The following is a 24,179-nucleotide window of genomic DNA, read 5'->3' as shown; positions in this document are numbered from 1 at the left end:
ATGAGATAGTAAGTAATAATTATGAGATAAAAAGTCAGAATTATGAGATAAAGTCAATTTGGAATAAAAAAGTCCAAACTATGAAATTAGATAATACATTTTGAATAAAACAAGTCCAAATGATGAGATACTAAGTCATAATTATGGTGGTGGCATAGTGGTCTAAAGCACATAAAGCACATGTTAATCAGAAGGTCGCTGGTTCGATCCCCACAGCCACCACCATTGGGTCCTTGAGCAAGGCAATTAACTCCGGGTTGCTCCGGGGGGATTGTCCCTGTAATAAGTGCTCTGTAAGTCGCGATAAAAGTGTCTGCCAAATGCATAAATTTAAATGTAATAATTATGAGATAAAAACACACAATTATGAGATAAAGTCAATTTGAAATAAAAAAGTACAAATGATGAGATAGTAAGTTCTAATTATGAGATAGTAAGTCATAATTATGAGATAAAATCATAATTATGAGATAAAGTCCATTTGGAATAAAAAAAAGTCCAAAGGATGAGATAGTAAGTTATAATTATGAGATAGTAAGTCATATTTATGAGATAAAAAGTCATAATTATGAGATAAAGCCCATTTGGAATAAAAAAGTCAAAATTATGAGATAGTAAGTTATAATTATGAGATAGTAAGTCATATTTATGAGATAAAAAGTCATAATTATGAGATAAAGTCAATTTGGAATAAAAAAGTCAAAATTATGAGATAGTAAGTTATAATTATGAGATAGTAAGTCATATTTATGAGATAAAAAGTCATAATTATGAGATAAAGTCAATTTGGAATAAAAAAGTCCAAATGATGAGATAGTAAGATATAATTATGAGATAGTAAGTCATATTTATGACATAAAACATAATAATTATGAGATAAACAGTCAAAATGATGAGACACTCATAATAAGATAATGTCAAACTTATGAGATAAAGTCAAAAATATGAGATACTAATTCATAAGTTATTCAGTAACAAACTCACATTGATCTGATGTTTTCTCATTGCAGTGAATAATACTTACTAATGATTTGTGAACTACTTGAAGACGGTTTCAAACATGGTTTTATTAATTATGAAATACTTGCCTTATTAGCAGAATTGCATAGAATTATACTGAGCAAACACACTCTTGAAAGGGTTTTAAACAGGAAGAAAAAACAAAACAATGTGGCTGAAGTGGCATCTTTCATTCAACAACTTTAAACCTCAGTCAATCTCCTTTTTATAGGTGGATTCACCTGAAATCTTGGTTTTGTGGTATTGTTTTTAAGAATTTTGATATTTTATCATTATGACTTACTACCTCATAATGTTGACCTGTTATGTCACAAATGACAATGTCTCATAATGAAGACATGTCAACTAATAAATTCTGACTTAGTATCTCATAATTTTGACACCTTTCCCCCCATGTGGTGATGATGGGCTTCTGCAGTAATACAATTGGAGTGCTTACATTTTAAAAATAGACTGATATATATATTTTTTATTTATTATTTTAGGACTTTAGGTTATGAGCAAGAAAGAAAATAAAAAAAATCTTGTCAACATTCTTGTCTAGTCAACCAATCACTCGTCTCGGAATTTCTAGGTTATTCACTCTTTCTTAGATCTTTTTTTTTTTATTGATTTTTACAGGGGTGAAGGTGCTGAATAACCAAACAGATTCTTCTTCGCCTTTCCAGGAGGATGTGGAGAACAGCGGAGAACATAAAGACCATCAGAAAGAGTAACAGAGTTACACGATGAAGTGAAATAATTCATATTATTGTTTGGAAGCTATTTTCGTTATACCTTGTTTCCATTTTTATTTTTTTTAAGTAAATGTTTCTTTTAGTGTTGAAATTGTTTGCAGGAGAAATGTATTCTTCTGTGTACAGATTTTGACAGAATTTACAGTCATTTCACTCCAAAACAATGGGGCCTAAAAGTCAGAGACCCCATTGGAAATCAGGGAGCTTCTTTTTTTTCTTAAATATTGAAAGAAATGTAATTTTTTGGGATATAAAAATGTTAAACAAAGAAAAGGACGTAAAACAAAGAAGAAATATTTAAGATTCTGCACAAATTTTAGGTCACGTATCAAAATACACTTCTGACATTGGCCACAAGACATCAGCCATTTGGACCCAACTGTTTATATTCTCTTGTGTTGTTTTTTTTCTCTTCATAATATTAACCTTCATGATGTTATATTTTATTATGGCCTGTTGGCTCTTTAAAGTTTTCTATGAAATTCATAATTAGTTATTATATGAAAATGTTACATCACAAAACTGATGCTCCGCCAATATTTTAGCAATACATGGAGAGGATTGCAAATCACATCCTTCCACTTTATTTTTGATCACCTCATGTGGAAAGAGCTTGACGTTTTGTTGAAACTTTCTCTGACAAAAGGAATATTTTTGTAGGTATGGCTGTTTTGTATGCAGATGTGATTTTGAACATGACAGTTGTATAGCTCACCGACTCTCTGAATTTCTGAAATGTGGGCATCATACACAGGGACGGATTACAGACCGGGCCAATGGTGACAGTGCTAGGGGGTGCCCTGGTCTTTAAGACTGCGTGATCTAGTTTGGTGATTCCCTCCGCTTGATAACCCTTTTGGGCATGAACAATGAACCAACCCCCCCCCCCACAACAAATTTTGGGTGGAGGGGGGCCCTTGGAAATAATTGTCCCCAGGGCATTTGCAAGTCATAATCCGTCCCTGATCATACATAGACTTAAAGCTTTATACATACTCACATGACCATGGATTATTTTAGATCTTCTGTTATCTACACAAAATATTAGAATCATCAGCATGTATCAATGTCTCATAATACCAAGTTATCAGCAGGAGAAAGTTTGTGGTTTGTGTAAATAAGTTTGAACAGCTAAGAGCTCTTTATGCCGCTATTTTAATGAGGTCACCAACAAATTTCAAAGAAAAATTATAGGGGACTGTTTTTTCCACCCCAATCATTAACAATATTTCTCTTATCTGCCATCCAATTTTTGGAGTCGATTACAAAATGAAATTTATTTGCATGTAGGGCTTGGTATTGATACAGATTTCTTGATTCGATTAGATTCAGATTTTGATTCAATATCAATTGATATGGGTATATATATATATATTTATTAATTATAATTACAATGTATAATTTTCTCCCCAATTTGGAATGCCCAATTCACAATACACATCTCAATCTCAGTTGCCTCTGCGTGTGGCAACTATCACCGCGGAGACCCACACTATTCTCCGTGGCATCCACACACAATTCACCACGTGCCACACCGAGAGCGAGAACCACATTACATCAACTACGAGGAGGTTACCGCATGTGACTCTACTCTCCCTAGCATCCGGGCCAAATTGGTTACTTAGGATGCCTGGCTGGATTCGAACACATGACTCCAGGGGTAATAGTCAGAGGCAATACTCACTGAGCTACCCAGGCCCTGATAAGGGTATATTTAAGTTATAGTGTCAATTTTGCTTCCATATGAAAGTAATTCTCTCCCAGATACTGCTGTTAATTATACAGGGGACATTTTAACTAGGTACATTATGAAAATATTAATTTTACAAATTATATTTGATTTGTTTTTCAGTATTTTGGTCACAATTAAGCTTTTTAAAAATGCAAAAATCTCAAATCCAGGGCGTGCTGAGTGATTCCAGTCAGGCTTCCTAAGCAACCAATTGGGCCAGTTGCTAAGGTGGGTAGAGTCACGTAGGGTTAACCTCCTTGTGGTTGCTATAATGTGGTTCTCGCTCTCAGTGGGGCATTTACTAGTTGTTAATGTAAAACATTTTTGGATGGATATGACAAAAACTTTAAAATAGGATATTTTTCACCCCAAAATAAAAATAAAATATACATACTACAGCTCTGGAAAAAAGAAAACAGAAGAAACCCAGTTTTCTTCCAGGATAACCTTCACAAAGACAAATCTGCCAGATTCCAGCCTTGCTGAATTATCCCATAATCATCACTGATTCTACACTTGGTCGTCTAATGGTTACATGGAGGCCACAGTGTCTCATACCCACTGTGAAATTTGGTGGAAGATCGGAGATGATCCGGGGGTGCTTCAGCAAGGCTGGAATTGGGCAGATTCGACTTTGTGAAGGACACATGAATCAAGCCATGTACAAGGTTATCCTGGAAAAAAGTTGCGTCATTCTGCTCCGGCCATGTTCCCCAACTTTGAAGATTGTTTTTTCCTGCAGGACAATGCTCAATCAAGGTGTGGATGGAGGACCACCACATCAAGACCCTGTCATGGCCCTGTCTTTGCTTTATTTGAGGTCTGAAAACACTGCATCTTTTTTGTTATTTTGACCAGTTGTCATTTTCTGCAAATAAATGCTCTAAATGACAATATTTGTATTTGGAGAAATGTTTTAAGTACTTTATAGAATAAAGCAAAAATTTTCATTTTACTCAAACACATACCTATAAATAGTAAATCAAGATAAATTTTGCAGTGGTCTCTTATTTTTCCCCTCCCAGAGCTGTATATAAATATATAAAAACCTAATTCTTGTTGTACTGCAAAAGTTATTTATGCTGATTTTAATAAAATATATGTGTTCTGAGAGGATTATTTTCATTACTGTATTACAGTAATGATAATTTAAGGGAGTTGCTTTATATAAAATAATGTTACAATGTCACTTCTTTATTTTATGCAAAAACAACAATATATATATATATATATATATATATATATATATATATATATATATATATATATATATATATATATACATTGTTGTATAACATATATATATTGTTGTTTTCACCCAAAAAGTGGTTTAGCAACCTTATAAAACAATTTTCATAAAAATAAGCTATCTAAAAGGCATTAAAAATTCAAACAATATTGTCAACATTTCTCTTCATGATTTCAGCAGATGTTCTAGGTATTTCTATAATCCTTCTGTTTTTGATAAATGAGTGTACAGCTCACTAGCAGAGGTGCAGAGCCGTGTGTGTTCGAGTCAGAAATCCTTTATATTTGATGTTTTCTGTTTAATAAACTTTACATAAACATACTTGCTACAATTAAATCACCTTGAGCACAAATGTGTTTTCAACCTAATGTTCAGTCATGGTGTGTGTGTGTGTGTGTGTGTGTGTGTTTACGAGGAATTTTTTTTTAGGTAACAAACTGGTAATTACAAGGGTATTATGCTATAAATGTGGTTTATGAGGACATTTCTAGTGTCCCCATAATTCAAATCGCTTAAAAACATACTAAACAATGTTTTAATGGAAATGTAAAAATGTAGAAAGTGTTTTGAGAGGGTTAGGGGACAGAATCTATAGTTCGTACAGTATAAAAATCATTACGTCTGTGGAGAGTCCTCATAAGGATAGCCGCACCAACACGCGCGTGAAAGTAAAGACACAAAGTATTACTTCAGCACACTTCAATCAGTTAAAAAAGATGCAACGACAAAAATACAGTTTGTTTTTGTCAGTTTATGTTATATATATATATAATGCAAAAATGTATCAGTATTTTTACATAAACATTATAAAACATGATACAGTGATTTGGTAGCATGTTTAAAACCTCATGAAACTGTTCAGATGAACAGTGTAAAAACAGACAATGGCTATGTTCGAAAAGCATACTACTCTTACTATTTCTGCAGTATACAGTAGTAATTGTTGTATATAGTGCACAGTATGCAAATGTTTTGCATGGAATACCTGGATGATATACATTTAGCAAAAAATATGCAGTATACAAAAGAGCACACTGCGTGGAATACTGTATCCCAATACTGTATATTTTTAGCATTGGACTGCCAAATGTTGACATTTTTATGCAAAGTTTGATTTAAAATGCAAAATAATGTATTTGTTTTCAAGACAAATGGACACCACTCGCTGTCATGTTGTCACAGGTCATGTTACTGTTTGAAAAGGTTATCTTTGCGTAATACATTGTTTCACTTACTAGTCTAAAAAAATAGACCACAAACAGTAAATCAGTAAGCTAGTATTCAATTCAAAACATATCCAATGTATGCAACATTTGTTTAGACACTGGCTATGTGATATAATACTGTATGGAATTAAAGGGACACAATTCTCTTCATTGGAGACTGAAGGGTTGCCATGTTGTCTGTTTAAATGAAACAACAGCCAGTGCGTATCTTTACCATTAGGTAAGAATTGGCTCATTGATGGCATGTTATACTTAAATTTTACAGCTGCACATATTATACGAGTCATGCTACAATAAAAAAATGCTCTTTCTGAATTGTTCTGGAAATTGGACTGAATAACATTCATAAGTACATAGAGAACGTGCCGGAATGCCATAAAATATTCCTGATGTGCCACCAATCCACCTAATGTTCCATAAAAAGCCCATAAACATAACCGTAGTATTAAGTAGAAATCCCAGAACTAATTGTGGTACAAAGTGTAGCTGCGTAATCTTTAATAAATAACGACACAGTCTACAAAAAAAATAAAATAAATTTACAAAAAATGTAAGATAAACAAATGAAAACAACAGAAAAAAAGCCCGGGAAGCAAAAATGTAGCTTTGTATTTCAGGGACTCTCTAAATCCACTCCAAGGGATGGTAAAGGTCCATCTCCTGCAATAACACAGTTGCCATGACAACACTGCACACTACCATCTCTATGACGATGCACAAGTCGCTTCGTGGACATTTTGTACATCCGTTTGCACAGTAAGCCCTCCAAGCCCAAGAGTATAACAGCATTACAATACAATGAGGACAATGCTATGTACATCATCCTTGAGTTTGTGATTAAAAACACAGCAAAAGCTGCACTAAAAACATTCAACTTTCACACTGACGTGGTGACGTCAGGCAGTTTTACCATTCCAAGGCAGAGTGTCTGAGCTGTGCTCGTCAGCTGAACCGTTGCCGTGTCCCTCAGTGGGGGACTGGTAACACTGGTCCAGAGAGTCCTGGGAAGAGTGAGTCGAGTCTGTATTGTTCAGTTCATTCAGCGACTTTGATTCAGACTCCAGACTCCCTCTAGCTGGACTGCTGTGTGACAGTGTGACTTGTGCACTCCTCAAGGGGTCCACTTCCTGTTCTGATATTCTCTCGTGTTCCTTATTGGCCAACTCTGGAAGTGAGATCCAAAGTTATTATCATTAAAGGGATAGTTAATTTAAAAATGGAAATTCTATAATTATTTACTCACCCTCATGTTGTTCCAAACCTATTTGACTTTCTTTCTTCCGTGGTAATTTCCGACAAAATGAGATGTTTGGCAGAATGTTAGCGACTGACTGCCTCAGTTTCATTGTAAGATGCAATAAAAGTGAAATGGTGACTGGGGCAAACATACCGCCTAACATCTCCTTTTGTGTTACATGGAAGAAAGAAAGTTATACGAGTTTGAAACAACATGAAGGTGACTTAATGACGACTATTTTAATATTTGTGTGAACTATCCCGTTAACTAAAAATATTAGCTCTGTAGTCAAATGTAAACATATACATTTAATGGATTAGTTGGACAAGACAGTGGTGGAAAAGAAGCCAACATGTGCCAAGCATGTAAGGAAACTCCCGCAATACTGTTTAAAAACATCCTAGGATGCACCTCATAAAGTTTTATACTGTGTATATACGTGTATATATATATATATATATATATATATATATATATATATATATATATATATATATATATATATATATATATATATTTATACTGTATATATGTGTGTGTATGTATGAAGAATATCTCAGCTCCGTTGGTCCTTACAATGCAAGTGAATGGTGACTAGAAGCTCTAAAAATCACATAAAGGCCACATAAAATTAATTACTATGACTTCAGTGGTTAAATTCATGTCTCCAGAAGTTATATAAGTGTGGGTGAAAAACAGATCAATATTTAAGTTATCTTTTATTATAAAGCTCCACTTTCACATTCTTTAACATTTTGAAAGTGAAAGTGGAAAAATATTTATCTGATTCTCACCCTCACCTAACATATCGCTTCTGAAGTAATGGATTAACCAACAGTAAAAGGATACATTTTATGTGGCCTTTATGTGATTTTTGGAGCTTCAAATGCCTGGTCACCATTCACACTGTAAGGACCAACAGAGCTGAGATATTCTTCTATAAATCTTTGTTTGTGTTCAGCAGAAGAAAAAAGTCACGCACATCTGGAATGGCATGGGGTGAGCAAATGATCAGAGAATTTAAATTTTGGGGGAACTGTCCCTTTAACACACTTCTAAAGCCTGAAAAATGAGGCATACTGTATAAAAATGAAAACTGCCATCAGACATGCAATATGCGTCTTTACTGCTTACTTACTGGCCCACATACAGTAAATAATAATATTTGACTTTAATAGTATCATATTGAGTATTCAACCTTAATAACAGCCAGTTTCAACTGAACAAGTTACCTAATGCATTCTAAATAAATGCAGACATCATTTTAGAAGTATTACAGTATTTTGATATTTGTAATGTAATAAGACTGGTCATGTTTGTCCCGTTAGATACATGGTAGCATAAGATCACTGTTAGATAATATTTGACCTACTATCTGTCAAAGCAATTGCACTTTTGGAAATTAAAATCAGCTTGGAATTAATTTGGAAATTAAAATCAGAGTTTGTGAAATTCCTCTGTGTAAAGTTTGAGCTTATTAGAGCAAATGCAATAACAATGATGGTGTGTCTTTGTGTGACTTTGTGTCAGTTTTTCCTAATCCACTGATTCTGATGGAAATTTAAAGGAGCCCAAATCTCCAATAATATTTAAGAAATTAGGTGTTTGAAACCCCACAAAAAGCACTTTTTGGTCATTTTCAGATTTATTTCAATTAAACGGCCACAGAAAAAGTTATTTTCTGCAGTGCCAAAAGAACATGAAAGTGCTGGATCAGTGTGTTTGTTTGTAAACAGTAACCATATATCTATTATAGAGCTGTCGATTTAACATGTTAATTTGTAATACAGAATGTTTCTACCATCAGAGCAATTCAAGCTTGATGTACCACCTTGATGCAATAGGGGGTAGTCAGCGCTCCATCTGTACAGACAACACGCCACACCAAACCAACAAAAGCAACAGGCAGCACAGCCTTCCACAGACGACAAGCTCTTGATCTCAATGACAGCTTAACCGAGCACAAAAGAACACCGGGATCTCAAGATGGGCTTTTCAAAGTTTCAAACAACGTGTAACTTGTAAAGCACATACACTTGTACACACCTTGAACAGACAGCTCTTTCCAGCGCTCCTTGTTGTTCTGAATGATTTCAGAAAGCAGGTGTTGCACTCGTTTCAGGTCGATACTGCCCAGTGAGTAATCTGTAGATCCTCCCTGCTCGTCATTTGAACCACGACCGCTGTGTCTCTGCACTGACTCCACCACTGCGGCCGAGCCCCGACCTGTTAAACTGCATTACACAAGCAGATTATGCACAGATTTTAATCCCTGCATAAAAACACCTTTACCATGATGAACACATGAACTTCATCTCACCTTGACCTGCGGACCCCCTCAGATTTTACAGCTTCCTCTATGAGAGGACTAATGATTTTCTCTGTGCTGTCGACCAGAACAGAGAACGTGGGCTCCACGATAAAATCAATGAACCCTTGATGGAAAAAAGGGTTTGGTTTGTTTAGAAACCTCAGTCAATTATTTAACTTGTTAGAAAGTCATTAGCAATAACGGGATTTACTGTAGATCCAATAAAGTCACTTATGGTGTCAATAAATTAAACTGTACATTTATGAGTTTCATTAAACATCAAAAGAGAGCATATTATTGTTACAGTGGACTATTTGTAGCTAAAGCATGGCTAGACTAAACTCATTTCTGTAAGGATATTTTTGGATTAGTATATTAGCCATCTATTCTTAAACACATCTGCAGTAGAATGTATACGGTGCACAAATAGACAAATGAACCAGAAGAATCAGCCGTGATCTCTTTTTTGACTCATTATTTGATTGTACTGCTAAAATATATTTTTAGTCAGTATTGTTTGAAGTTTTGATTTCCAAATTCCATAACTGGAACCTACTAATAATAACGTGATAAGATCATGTGACAACTACCGTTTGAAATGTTCAGCATGGAATAATGCCTAATGTTTCACTTAATATAAAAAAGTCAGTATACTGTGTAGTATGCACTGCGTATTTAGCTTGTATTCCATTTGAGTCGATAAGTCAATGGCTATGTTTGAAATGGAATACTAGCTTACTACGTCCTGATTAGGGCTGGGTAAATATATAGATTTTCTGATGCATTACAATCTTCATTTGAAGGCTCTTGATATACATACAGATCAATCTTTTACTGACAGAATATGCATATGAGACCAAATTTCACACTATATAACTAAAAATATCAGTGATTAGCCACTGGCTGGTAAATGTTTAGATTCACTATCTATCTTATTCTACTAGATTAAGAATTATATTTGCAAAGAATTTCAGCATGCTTTCACTTCATGTTGAGGGTAAAAGTTTGGTTTGACTTTGGTTTGACCCGTGTTATGTGTGTCCAAAGACAAGATCCACGCAATCCAACTATCATTAAGTAATATCCCTTTTAATAACCTTTCTGTTCTTTACAGTCAATTGTTGATCAAAAACACCAAAACATAAACATTTAATTCTATTTACGAATAGCACAGATGAGGTAAAACACTGCGCTTATTTACAGAACTTTCGGTTTTCTTAAAGAGACAGTACTGATTTTTAGCACGTGTTCAACAAATCAATGTTAATACTAGTAAATAGTATAAATTATGCATGAAACAATAGACATGTAACAAAATATCATATATACAATATAATATCAAATTTATTGATGGAATATATGGATTTGTACATTTTTTAAAAGCTTAAATGTGACCAAAATTATGAAGAACAAATAAATATAATTTTTAATGTACCTAGTTAGAAGGTCCCCTGTATAGTTAACAGCAATAGCTGGGACAGAATTACTTTCAAATGGAAGCAAAATGGACATTATAACTGAAACACAGTATACCCATATGAATCCAACTGAAATCGGGATTGAAAACTTGTGAAACAAATTTAAATCTGCATACTGTGCACAGTATGGATAATATATACTGCAGAGATAGAATGAGAGTATTTGTGTGAGAGCTCTACCTATCTGAGACTGGGCAATCATAGTGGCTTTCCGGTCACACAGTGGAGAGAACGGCAGTCCTAATTCTGCCTCCTTGTCACCCTGCAGAAAGAATAAAAGAACCGGAGACAATTACTCACTCACACCTTTAAAAGCTCAAGAGTCTGAATAAACTGTCCTCTTTCCTCCATTGTGCTTGATCAGTGAGGCAGACATGCCTATTCATTTTAAGCCAACGCATTTACATGTCTAATTTTGATCAGTTCAACCAAGTTGCATCTAAAACTGCCACTAGTGCTCAAAACAAACAAACAAACAAACAAAATGACAAATGAAAAAAATGATACCCCTGAAAGCAGTAAATCAACTTTCTGATTCTTGTGTGCAGTAAATGTGTGTTTCTCTGGGAGATTAGCTTGTGTATTTTAAAATAATGATTATTATGTATGTGTGTGTACAGTACCTGTCTGAAGAACTCCTCCATAAGTGCTTGTGTCCAGCGGTAGTGCAGCTTCCAGCCCTTAGCAGGATGACTGATATCAGCTGCGTGAAGCATCAGAGACAATGCTTTAGCCTTGTCTATTCTGATAAAACACACAAATAGATTCATCAGTCATAAACAAACCCTTATACTATCAATACTAGATGTAAGATACAGTAGAAGCGATGTAACTCAATTATGACTCCATAAACAACCACATTTGCACACATACTATACACATTCGCAAACACAGGACACGCTGTTAACTATAATGTGCGAACGAGGAGCCGTCCAAAAAGGGCACTTTAGCCACACTTAAAAAATTTTGAATCTCATGGCATTACATAACAATATACTAAACCAAGTGGCATTTATTTTAAAGAAAAATAGCACAAGCACACTTTCCAGGCAAAAAATAAAAATAAAATAACAAATAGAAGGTCAAGATTTAAATGATAAAAACCGTTTTGGTTGTCAAATGTGTGTGGAACATGTCCAAAGTTGTGTGAAATTGAAGGGAGCCACTAAAACACTCACCCCTCTGGCTGTTGGAGTGTGTTTCTCATAGTCTTGATCTGCTGGAAATGACAGGACATATCTGTGCTCATGACCATTTCGATCACCAGTGTACGCAGCTCCCTGTGGGGAACATGGGATATCAGAACACATACACACACACACCCACACACAGAGTGAGAACTTTCCCATTCCTCACAGGAACTCCACGTCCAGGGACAGTTGGGCACACACTTAGAGTCGCAAACCCCAGCGTACCTCCAGTCGTCTTTGGAGAGATTCACCAGGATGTTCATCTCGTCTTCCTGCATTAGTCTGTAGGCTGCACTCACATGGTGGTTTTCCAGGACAGAGCGATCATTGTACAGGATGGCCACTTCTGATCTGCGCAGAACCATAGAAAGAGGAGTCAAACCTTCTTCAGTAAGCATACACAATAGAAGGAATAATACAGGAACCTACAATCTTCAAAATAGAGGTTCAAATTAGACTTACAGCCTTTTTAAAAGGGACTGTTTAAACAAAAATGAAAATTCAGTTATCATTTACTCAACCTCATGCCATTCCAAAAGCATATGATTCTCTTTCCATTCGACTTGTACACTACATTCAACACTACTAGTTTTGTGTAAGGAACAGACTAAAATTTAAGCCATAATTGACTGAAAATCTTCCCCTCTCAAATTGAGTAGCATGAACATACTTCAGTTTTTCTCAATTTATGCTTCACAAAAGAAAAAAGTCATACAGTTTTGGAACAATGTAATAAATAACTTTTTTAATCTTCAAAGAACCAGAAAAGTTTGCCTAAAAAATTTAAATTCTGTCATAATTTACCCTCATGCCATGCCTGATGTGTATGACTTTCTTCCTTCTGCAGAACACAAACAAAGATTTTTAGAAAGCTCTGTTGGTCCATACAATGCAAGTGAATGGTGACCAAAACTTTGAAGCTCCAAAAAGCACATAGATGCAGCATAAAATAATCCACAAGACACCTGTGGTTTAATCCATGTCTTCTGAAGTGATCCAATATTTTCTGGATGAGCAAACACCAAAATATAACTCCCTTCACTGTAAATATTGACATTAGCAGTCTCCTTGGCTATCATGATTTAATGCTTGATTGCTCTTCCTAGCACCATCTAGTGCTCAACACTAGAAGTGCAATCAAGCATTAAATCATGATAGCCAAGGAGACTGCTAATGTCAATATTTACAGTGAAGGGAGTTATATTTTGGTGTTTGCTCATCCAGAAAATATTGGATCACTTCAGAAGACATGGATTAAAGCACTAGGAAGTGCAATCAAGCTTGAAATCATGATTGTGCTTAGAGACTGCAATGGAAAGATGCACAATAAAAAAGGAGATATATGTTGGTCTGTTCTCAGCCAAAATCGACTGGATGGCTTCAAAAGATAGTCACATGGATTATTTTTAATCTGCCTTTTATTGTTTTGGTCACCATTCACTTGCATTGCATGGACCAAAAGAGCTGAGATATCCCTCTGAAAAAATCTGCGTTTGTGTTCTGCATAAGACAAGATAGCATGAGGGTGAGTAAATGATGAGCTAATTTTCTATTTTGGGTGAACTATTTGGGTGATTGTCTTTTTCTGTCAGAATATGATGCACAGCTCCTGGTCCAAGCTCTGGTCATTTCAAGACTGGACTACTGTAATGCTTTGATGTCTGGCCTACCAGCTAACACAATTAAGCCACTGCAGATGGTCCAGAATGCAGTAACGCATCTGGTCTTCAATCAGCCAAAAAGGGCTCATGTCACCCCACTCTTGATTTCACTTTACTGGCTACCTGTAGCTGCTTGCATCAAATTCAAGGCTTTGACTCTGGCATTCAGGACAGCAAAAGGATCCGCAACCACTAACTTCAGTTCACTTCTACAGGTCTATGCTCCAAGTCGCTCTCTGCATTCTATGAATGAGCGGCACATGGTGGTCCCATCACAAAGAGGCTCAAAGTCTATTTCACGATCATTTTTCTTTCTCCTTTCCTCTGTGGTGTAATGAGCTTCCAGCATCAACACAATTTGCTGATACCATCTCGACATTCAAGAACCAGCTGAAAACACATCTGTTGCATGAGCACTTAACCAATCCACACTAATTGCACTTACCATTGAACTTGCACTTAAAGTCACTTTCTTTTGTGCTAGCGCCTATACCCCAATGACTGTATATTTTATTCAGTGAGACAAATAACACTCTTTCTTTTCTGGAATAAACTTAAGGAGAACCAAACTGGTCTCATGTCAAGTCTTAATAATTAGTATGAGATGGACAAATCAAAAGAAATATTATGAGTTGGCTCATACAAACATTAACAACTTTTACTCCTATATAGAAAAAACTAACAAACAAATTATGTTATTATGATTTTTCCAAAGTGTAATTCCTTACCCAAACCAAACCATGATTTTAATAGGAAAATATTTTTTAACCATGGTAGAAAACATTGGGTTTGGAATGAGACCAGGGAAGCGTATTACAGGTTATTGACATACATTAGTCATTTGTATCTATAAATCAATTTGGAATGTTTTGCCAGATTTGTTCACAGACATTCCCTTTCTTTATTCTCTCTCTCTCTCCTTTTCTCCCCAATTTAGAATGCCCAGTTCCCAATGCGCTCTAAGTCCTCGTGGTGGCGAAGTGACTCGCCTCAATCCGGGTGGCAGAGGACATATCTCAGTTGCCTCCGTGTTTGAGACGTGGCTTGTTGAGCACGTTACCGCGGAGACATAGCGCATGTGGAGGCTTCACACTATTCTCCGCAGCATCCACGCACAACTCACCACGCGCCCCACCGAGAGCGAGAACCACATTATAGCGACCACGAGGAGGTTACCCCATATGACTCTACCCTCCCTAGCAACCGGCCCAATTTGGTTGCTTAGGAGACCTGGCTGGAGTCACTCAGCATGCCCTGGATTCACACTCAGGACACTAGGGGTGGTAATCAGTGTCTTTACTCGCTGAGCTACCCAGGCCAAGACAATCCCTATCTTAAAATAAAATTTTGGATTAGAGGAAATTTGATAATTTGATGCCTGTATTATATTGATTTGAAATTCTGTTCGCTGACTGATTGGTCTCAGTGGAAATAAAAGTCAATGGGAAGCACGATATGTTACAATTTTGTCACCTCCTAGAAATCACTGATGATATCTCTAAAATAAACATACACTCTAACTCACCAACTAGAACGCAGAACTCCTTTCTCACTGTTTGTTCATTGTAAATGCAAATGTTGAAATGTGCTTCTCTGGATAATGTCTGCAAAGTGTTATCATGCAAAATGAGGCCTGCAAAATGAGTAATTCTCTGAAGGATCCACTGGCATTTATTAATGTGAATAAGATATCCTGTCATACAGGAACTAACACAGAACATCAGTGGAGATTCTGATGTAGATTCCGCCACTGACAATTAATTAAATACACAATAAATCCTGCTTTCAGCCCACCAGACGGAAGATAAACAGCATTAGAAAGAAATCAATGTAGTCTTGAGCTGTGTTTCAGTTAAGTCTTAATATCTCTTGTATATCCATATACACACTTTCTGGCTCTCACTCATTGGCTCTGTTCCAAATCATAGCGAGCTGCCTACACACACTGACGTGAAGGCTTTTTCAGAAAGGTAGGCGGGAATGTTTGGCTTCTAAGATACCTTCTTTTGGCCACATTCTAAGGCAGCATCACATATATCCTTTACAGAGAAGGCAATTCCATAAAGCCTTGAAACAAGCTCAGTATAAAATGGGCAAAGAGAAAATAAATCATAATTAATTAATTACCAAAATGTATTGACAAAAAGGTAAATATCACAAAAAACGATTTTACCCAATATTTGTGTTATGTACAGTATTGTATGTTTACTATATTACAAGACACAAATAGTTTATTCATGATTTGAGAGTGAATAATAACTTTCAGTCAGTTCATTAAAGTGATCGTATGTAGAAATCGACCGATATTGAGTTTGATTTTTTAACAAGTTACAACCGATACCAATACCGAGAATTTTTATGTTTGATTGTCTGATAAACTAAATTTTTTTTTATTTATTTGCACAATTGTAACTAAAAGAAATCATAATACCATTAGCCTATTCATATTTTGAAAATAATAATAATAATAAGTAATACCAAATGTTTATATATACATATATGCCACTATTCTTTACACACCCACCAGATGGCGGCATTTATTTGAAACTGATTAAAAAAACCATAACGATTAAGCTGAAAATGGTAAATATCAGTTAAAAGCAAGTAAAACCAAACATCTGTCAATCTCTAATCATTTGCCTTCAGAAGACTTGGAACACGAGACAATGCACAAGTCACATGTTCTACATTTATAACACTTTTAGGTGCTTTTTAAGTGTTATAGTGAGTTGCTATTATCTGCCATTGTATGGAAATCAGCGATTACAATATTCTTTTACGTATCCCCTTTTGTGTTTCACAGCCGGAAACGAAGTCATCCGGGTTTGGAACAACATTAGTGTGAGTAAATAATGATAGTTGGATTGTTAGATTTGGGTAAACAAAATGATAACATAATATAATATGTAATTTAGAGTTATATCGTGGTTATGACTGGTTAGGGCACGTTAAAAGGTAACTTCATTTTGATCTTTTGATGTGACATTATGGTGCCTTGGAAGCCATTTGTAAACTAGATTCCAAAGGAAGTAACTTCTTACAAAAACACTGTCTGTTAAGTCAACAATACTCTCTCTGTAATTCCTTCAGTGCTGCTTCTTACTGAAGGTCATCACACACCTGGTCTGTATGTGGAAGTTATTGGTGGTTCCTGTGTGTTCAAAGTCATGGATAGCAGCAGCAAACACCATTGCCAATATTTCCAGTTCGGTGAGCCAGTGCTGTGAGAGAGCAGAGCACTAAGCCGTTACCCAAATAATTATCATAAGAATGAAGCAACATCATTACAGCACATTTCATCAACCACACACATAAACCTCAGATGTTCAGCTCATATTGATTATAAACAGCTGTCATATTTGTTTGTCAATGCCAGACAGTCACGCACAAGTCACTGAGAGCTCACTCACCATAACCCCAGTGTGTAGCATCAGATAGTGTGCGGTCTGTGTGACATCGGCAGCGTGGATCAGATTGTGGTAAGGGTTCCTGTACTTGCTGTAGCCCATTTCCAGAGCTTCCACAAAGGACACCAAGGAGGATACTGGTATCTAAAAAGGGAAGCCAGTTGCAACAAATCCCTTCAGTTAATTAAGCTGATCCCTTAATCATTAAGGGCACTTGAATCCCCGATCTTGAATATTTGGTTACATCCAACTGTATATACACTGATCAGTCACAACATTAAAACCACCTGCTGAATATTGTGCAGGTTCCCAGTTGTGCCGTCAAAACAGCGCCAAACCACATCTCAGCAGAGCATTCTGAGATGCAATTCTTCTCACCACAATTGTACAGAGAGGTTATTGAGTTACTGTCGACTTTGTCAGTTCGAACAAGTCTGGCCTTTCTGTTGACCTCTCTCATCATCAAGGCATTTCTTTCCACAACAATCTCTAGAATTCACTCTGAATGATGCCAAAAACAAAAAAGATCCAGTGAGCGGCGGTTCTGTGGATGGAAACGCCTTGTTGATGAGAGAGGTCAACAGAGAAAGGCCAGACTGGTTTGAACTGACAAAGTCTACAGTAACTCATATAACCGCTCTGTACAATTGTGGTGAGAGGAATATCATCAAAGAATGCTATTCTGAGATGTGGGTTGGCACTGTTTTGGTGGCACAATGGGGACCTACACAATATAGGCATGTGGTTTTAATGCTGTGGCTGATCGGTGTATACTAAACACAAATACTAAATAAAACCAATAATTTCATTAAGATGTCATATGTCATAATTCACTCCAGTTTTGGTGGAGGATGAGAGGGGTAAACATAGTGAATCAGTGCGTTTTCAAGTCACAACATATTAGTGTGGAAGTGGCCTGAGGAAATAGTGACAGTTTTAGCACAGTGTTTCATCTAGAAAATAGTTTTAGCACAGTTTTTCATTTGCATCAGAGAAAGAATCCAGATATAAATGGTACTGAACAGTATCTCAAAAATAAAACATAAAATGGAATGGTTCAAAACAAACACTGTTCTTGATTCTATACCTTAATGAAGACACAGAATGGACCTCCAAGCTGCAGCCTGAGGCCTATAATGTCCTGCCCTGTCTGATTAATAAAGCGTGTTACAGACGAACATGGCTTGCTTCCTGTGTGGGATCCATCTGAAGGCGCATAATAATCATGTGCAATCATACGGAGAGCAGAGACTCAATACTGACCACCTAAACCCAAACACTGGAAACATGCGTTGCATGTACTTATATTCTAATCAGGGCAGCGAGGTTTGGCTTTTTGTGTAATTTTAGAGTCTGGCATCACGGTACTGGTAAAAAGGGAAAGAACTGATGAGTTAATAGACTGGTGGAAAAGAAAGGAAAAGGCCAGATAGAGAATTTCAGACTGTTCGTATCAGATGTGTACCACATCTACATGCCCTGTTATAGTATAAAATCATGTATGCTTTAGGGATTACATAACTTCAGACAGTTACTTCAAAGTTCTACCAAGGCCAACTAATTGAATAATCTTTTGAAGATGAACATTTTTGAATGTCACTGCATTAGATACAAAATATCAAACCAAGTGGCATTTGCAAACAAATGAAGCTACACAAATTAATTCAAGATTGACAACTGAAAAATGCCACAACATATTTTGTCAATCTTAATATATATATATATATATATATATATATATATATATATACTGTATTAAAAGTTTTGCAATAAGTGTGCTTAAATAAAATAAATGACCCCTTTTTCATATTGTGTTATGTAATGCAATGAGATTCAGACATTTTTAACCTAGTGCGACCTTGCGTCCACAGACGTTGCATTTTGGCTTCGTTATACACAAGGCATAATTCAAATTTATTTAAAACTACTGAATACTGTTCATAAGACTCTAGACAGTCATTTAAGGTTTAAACATCTGATTTCCTTGCAGCACCTCTTTGGGCGCACAGACAACAAAAGTGCCACTGGTAAGAATGAAACGGCTAAGTTTTCTCATTGAAACCTGTTTAGGTGTAAAGCGTAGCATCTCTAGTTTCGTTTGATATGACACTTTTAAAAATGTATTCATTATTCGTATATCAGCGCGCTGATAAACATGATGTCCACATATGTGGATTTTGGGACATTATTCCTTTAAAAGCTGAAAAAACATGTTAGTTATTTTGAATAACTTTAAACTCTAACACATCTGTGGATCATTTGGTTTCATTTTAATGTAAATTTTGTTATATTTTATTTTGTTATCACTGTACAATACTGATCTATTCATTAACATTAGTAATTACATTCCTATATTCACTGTGCATTTTCACATTGAGACTGAATGGGTTCATCCAAAAGCTGAAAATGTTTGCTTTAAGAGGCTTTATATGGTGTTAGGATGAAGATAAGGTGCATTTTGAACTGTTCTGAGACTAGTGAAGACAGATAGCACACTGGAGGTTAAGTGGCACTAAACAGAAAGCGAGGGAGAAAGGGAGCACATTGCATTCACTCCTAAAATCCGATCAAAAGTTCAGTTTCAAACTGCAGATGATTTTTGGACCACTCAACATGTTTGGCAAAACATCTCAAATATCTCAATCTAAATCTAAAATAAATTATTTTATTTTAACATGGTTGGCAGTGATTGGATGATGCTGGCCATTATTTTGAATCAGAGTTAATTATGCTAATTTCTGATGTAATGTCTATAAAGTTTCAAAAACATGAATAACCAACACTTCTGGAAACATAATAAACAATTTGATTAACAAAATCTGACTTTCTATAGCTTGGTATTATTTACAAATTCTCAACTTAGTCCCGCTTTCCACATATGTTGACATACATTTTTTGGAAAACCATTTGCTCAAGATTAATTTTTTTGCTTGTTTATTAGGTGCTACTAGTAACAAATCAAAAAGGGAAATGGAAAATGCACACAGTAGTCATGCTTAAGTCTCAGGAGAATAAGTGTGATTTAAAGGGTTAGTTCACCCAAAAATGAAAATGATCCCATAATTAACTCACCCTCAAGCCATCCTAGGTGTATATGACTTTCTTCTTTCAGCGAAACACAGTCGGAGTTATATAAAAAAATATCCTGGCTATTCCCAACTTTATAATGGGAGTGAATGGTACCTTATATTTTGACTATAATCACTGGCTTCCGGTAACGGCCGTCCGCGTGTTCACTGGCTTCCTCTATCCTCTGCGCTTTCGCGCTCATCACCTCTCACCGGAGCTTACAATACGCCTATGTCATATGCGGAACTCGACTCTCTCATGAACGCGTGGATGCCCGTTACCGGAAGCCAGTGATTATAGTTTATAAAGTTATAAATATGGATATTTTTCTTACAAAAACACATCGCTTTGCTTCAGAAGGCCTCTATTAACGCCCTGGAGCCGTATGGATTTATTTTTTGATGGATGGATATGCTTTTTTGGGCTTCAAAATCTAAGGTACCATTCATTCCCATTATAAAGCTTGGAAGAGCCAGGATATTTTTTTATATAACTCCAATTGTGAAAGAAGAAAGTCATATACACCTATAGAGTCTAAATACTTTTTGGGGCCAATAATCAGGGCCGCTATTTCCAGTCAGAAAGGTCCGGAAAACTTGTGCTGTGTTTGAAAGAAAATGTCTTTTGTGAGGAATTAAATTGAATTGGATGACAATGATATCACAGCAAAGGTTTTGTACTGCTGGAATTTCACGAGATGGAATTATCATTAAAAATTTAGCACAACTAATTTAATTATTCACTTTAAAGCTCAATATTTCCTTTTTATGTGTCTTAAATGTCTAAATATTTTAGGGGCCACTGTAAGTAACTTCTGACTGTTACATCAAAACCAGAATTATCATCCTGCATGAACAGTATATGTAGATAGCAACACAAACATTGTGTAAAATTCACATGTTGCTTTAAAAAAAGCCCATGCAAAGTCAATTCTAATACCAATGTATTGCTGTAAAAAAAAACAATGTTGTGACTCAAAAAGGAAGAAATATTAAGATATTAATGAGAACATGGGGGAACTGAGGTTTTTACCAGCTCTCAGTTAATGGGAGTTTCCCAATGGATTTATGAGTCAGACCAGATGTGAGCAATGCGTTTAATATTACACTTTTGGCACTCTCGTACCCTGAAGCGACTGATCAGGTCATATCTGGTGAGCAGTTCGTACACCAGGAACTTCAGTGCATGTTCATTACTCGCCTCTTGAAGCGTGAAGACATCAAATGACCATTTATCAACATCCTGAAACAGAGAAGACTCTGTTATTTACCTATGCCACTTCATATGAGGAAACAAATGGAAACCTTTTGGAGAATTACATTTTTATGCATTTGGCAGATGCTTTCATCCAAAGTGACCTGCATTCAAGGTATACATTTTATCAGTAAACGTGTACCCTCAGAATCACACCCACAAGCATGGCATTGTTATAACTATTATGTAAAGATAATCTGTACCTTTAATGCTGCAATTACAGATGGTGGGTATGTCAACCCTGCCATATTAGACGTTCTTCTGTACATTCTGCACACACACACACAGACACACACACACACATCATTAGCCTTTATTACCAAAACAAATGTATTATTTATATATAAATAACAGGCATTATTATTATTCATAATGTCACAAAAGGTGATTTTTTTTATCACAGGCCATCCTTTTAATAAAATAGCAGTGGATAGTGGCTCACTTTTAAGCTTAAAAAAGACAATAAAGTGTCATTAAAGTAGTCCATGTGGCTCGTGTATCATATTCCATATCTTCTGTAAGCATTCGGCAGATTTTACTCAGAAACAACCAGAAATACATGTAATTTCCAGCGTGTTCACATTGCCATGCATATTCTGCAAGACTTGTGTTATTTAGCACTAAAAACAACTACTTTTATGTTATCTAATCATTTTGAAGTGAGGCAATATCCACTACCCACAATGTATTAAAAAGATGGGCCTCAATATTCATTAAAACATCTCCTTCTGTGATGCTTATAAGAAAGTCATATAGATTTGGAACAACAGGACGGTATAAATGACAAAAATAATTCTAATTGGGTGAACTATGCCTTTAACATTTTGGTCGGTTTTCTTCAGGGAAAACAATGATATTTTCTGTAAATTAAAAATGTGTATATTTGCAACATATGGATGGCCCGAAGCTAACAGCTATGGAGTGGACAGGCTAACAGGCATGGATTTCATGGGTCTTTAACATTGAATAAATTGCACACATCACATTTGATCGTTAAGACTGCATAGTGTGCATTCAAAAGAGCCTTAAGCTCAACAGGTGTTTATGACATTCTCAATGAGTTGCCATGGAAATGAGGAACTCTGCCCAAGTCAGAGGAAGGCTGTTACTGTGCATTACTCAGAAGTGAGCATACATGCCACAGAGAAATAGACTGGTTTGCACATGGGATGAATTGAGACATTTCATTTAAAGTCACTGGAAGAGATTATGCAGGAAAAAGTCCTTAAATATGTGTCTGTTCTGTGCCGGTAATTATGCAGGACATTTTTCTCAGTTAGCAGGAAAAAAATGTGCAGGTCTGTGAAATGGGATTGTCGGTTTGATTTAAACTCACTTGTTGAAAAAACAAAGGCTCTGTATTATGACCTTGCAATGTGCCTCACTGAATGTTAAGGATCCAATGTTGCCTTAGAATTCTGCCAAAACTAGGTATCTTTGGAGGCAGATAATTGTGCTGGGCTTTGTTTAATGTCAAGAGCGCCTATGATGCCTTGCAATGCTGTCTACATATGTAGTGCCCTATGATTTCCGCAATGCGGAAAACATGGACAGAATCACGTAATCCAATAATTAAAAACAGAAAAAGGTACTAAACACGGAATGTAAAGGATTTTGACATATTTGGGATAAAACGTATTAATGCTCAATTAATCAAATAAATATTTTGCTATTTCCTAGTACGATGATTAAACCACAAAAGGCTGAGATGTACCGGCAGCTCATACACTTATAACATCTCATCACAAGCATAAGCATAACATGAGCTCTGTGTTTGTAATAACAGAGGGTGCAAGCTTGAAGAGCGCAGCACATGCAGACTATATATTTATATGAATATATTGCAACCTTTTATGATTTAATAGGCATAATTTAGCCATATAACAAACTATTGGAGGTGTGTAGCTGTCATCAAAAACATACAAACTCAAATTGCTTCAATCGGCTTTCCGCCAAAATAAAAGCTCAATTTGACTACACGCTTGAAATTGAAGAAATTGCGACAGAAATATACTACTACTGTATAGTAAAAATAATTATTTAATGAAGTAATAAATAATAATAATAATAAAATAATGACATTTTATTTAAGCAACATCTCACAAGCAAGAATCCTGTTGTACTGAATAAACGTTTTTATCAATGCCTTCATTTATACTAAGTTGCTCTGATGTGCAGCACTATATTTGACCAAAATAAATACCTCTAGTCTTGTGTTTTGGATTGAGCTGTAAGGATCTGTATAGAAGCACTTAACGTGATAAATATAATGTAATGCTATGCTGACAAATAATAGTTTTGTTTTTCATTTGATTAAAATTATAATTTTAATTAGACTGTTTTTTTTATGATTAAATTAATTAAACTTCAAAACATTGCATTCAAATAAAGTAAAATGAAAAACAGAATTTGAGCAAAAACATTAAATGGAATTTGGGTTAAAAATAGGGCCCTACATATGCAGCTCACTAGTTTTTATAACAGAGAGCAATTTTCTATGTAGAACCTGTTACAAAAATGAACAATATCTTAAGCTTTTATGTATGTCAATGACTAAAATATTGTAAATCATAATTAATCAATATCATAATTGCAATTTAGAAAATTG

The 24,179-nt window shown here is 35.6% G+C and overlaps 2 protein-coding genes across 3 annotated transcripts in view; one reads left to right on the top strand and one right to left on the bottom strand.

Annotated features, from left to right (window-relative positions):
• LOC127654812 (protein phosphatase 1 regulatory subunit 1C-like) overlaps positions 1–4,698 on the top strand; it is a 29,317-nt gene extending 24,619 nt beyond the window's left edge. The window contains exon 7 of the mRNA XM_052142263.1: positions 1,642–4,698. Within this exon, the coding sequence (XP_051998223.1) occupies positions 1,642–1,736 (95 nt within the window). The 3' untranslated portion in view covers positions 1,737–4,698. The remainder of the gene's footprint in view (positions 1–1,641) is intronic.
• Positions 4,699–6,683: 1,985 nt separating this feature from the next.
• The window catches only part of LOC127654810 (dual specificity calcium/calmodulin-dependent 3',5'-cyclic nucleotide phosphodiesterase 1A-like), a 74,459-nt gene continuing 56,963 nt past the window's right edge, over positions 6,684–24,179 (bottom strand). For both annotated transcript variants that reach the window (XM_052142260.1, XM_052142261.1), the window contains 11 exons: positions 21,775–21,841; positions 21,443–21,559; positions 17,252–17,392; positions 16,962–17,062; positions 12,406–12,531; positions 12,169–12,270; positions 11,614–11,734; positions 11,171–11,252; positions 9,522–9,636; positions 9,248–9,435; positions 6,684–7,129 (listed from right to left, as the gene is read on the bottom strand). In XM_052142260.1, the coding sequence (XP_051998220.1) occupies positions 6,861–7,129; positions 9,248–9,435; positions 9,522–9,636; positions 11,171–11,252; positions 11,614–11,734; positions 12,169–12,270; positions 12,406–12,531; positions 16,962–17,062; positions 17,252–17,392; positions 21,443–21,559; positions 21,775–21,841 (1,429 nt within the window). In that variant the 3' untranslated portion in view covers positions 6,684–6,860. The remainder of the gene's footprint in view (positions 7,130–9,247; positions 9,436–9,521; positions 9,637–11,170; positions 11,253–11,613; positions 11,735–12,168; positions 12,271–12,405; positions 12,532–16,961; positions 17,063–17,251; positions 17,393–21,442; positions 21,560–21,774; positions 21,842–24,179) is intronic.

This window comes from Xyrauchen texanus, chromosome 14 (genome assembly GCF_025860055.1).
Source record: "Xyrauchen texanus isolate HMW12.3.18 chromosome 14, RBS_HiC_50CHRs, whole genome shotgun sequence".
In the NCBI taxonomy this organism is placed as follows: Eukaryota; Metazoa; Chordata; class Actinopteri; order Cypriniformes; family Catostomidae; genus Xyrauchen; species Xyrauchen texanus.
The sequence above is the reverse complement of the archived record's forward strand: the minus strand, read 5'-3'. Positions and strand labels throughout refer to the sequence as shown.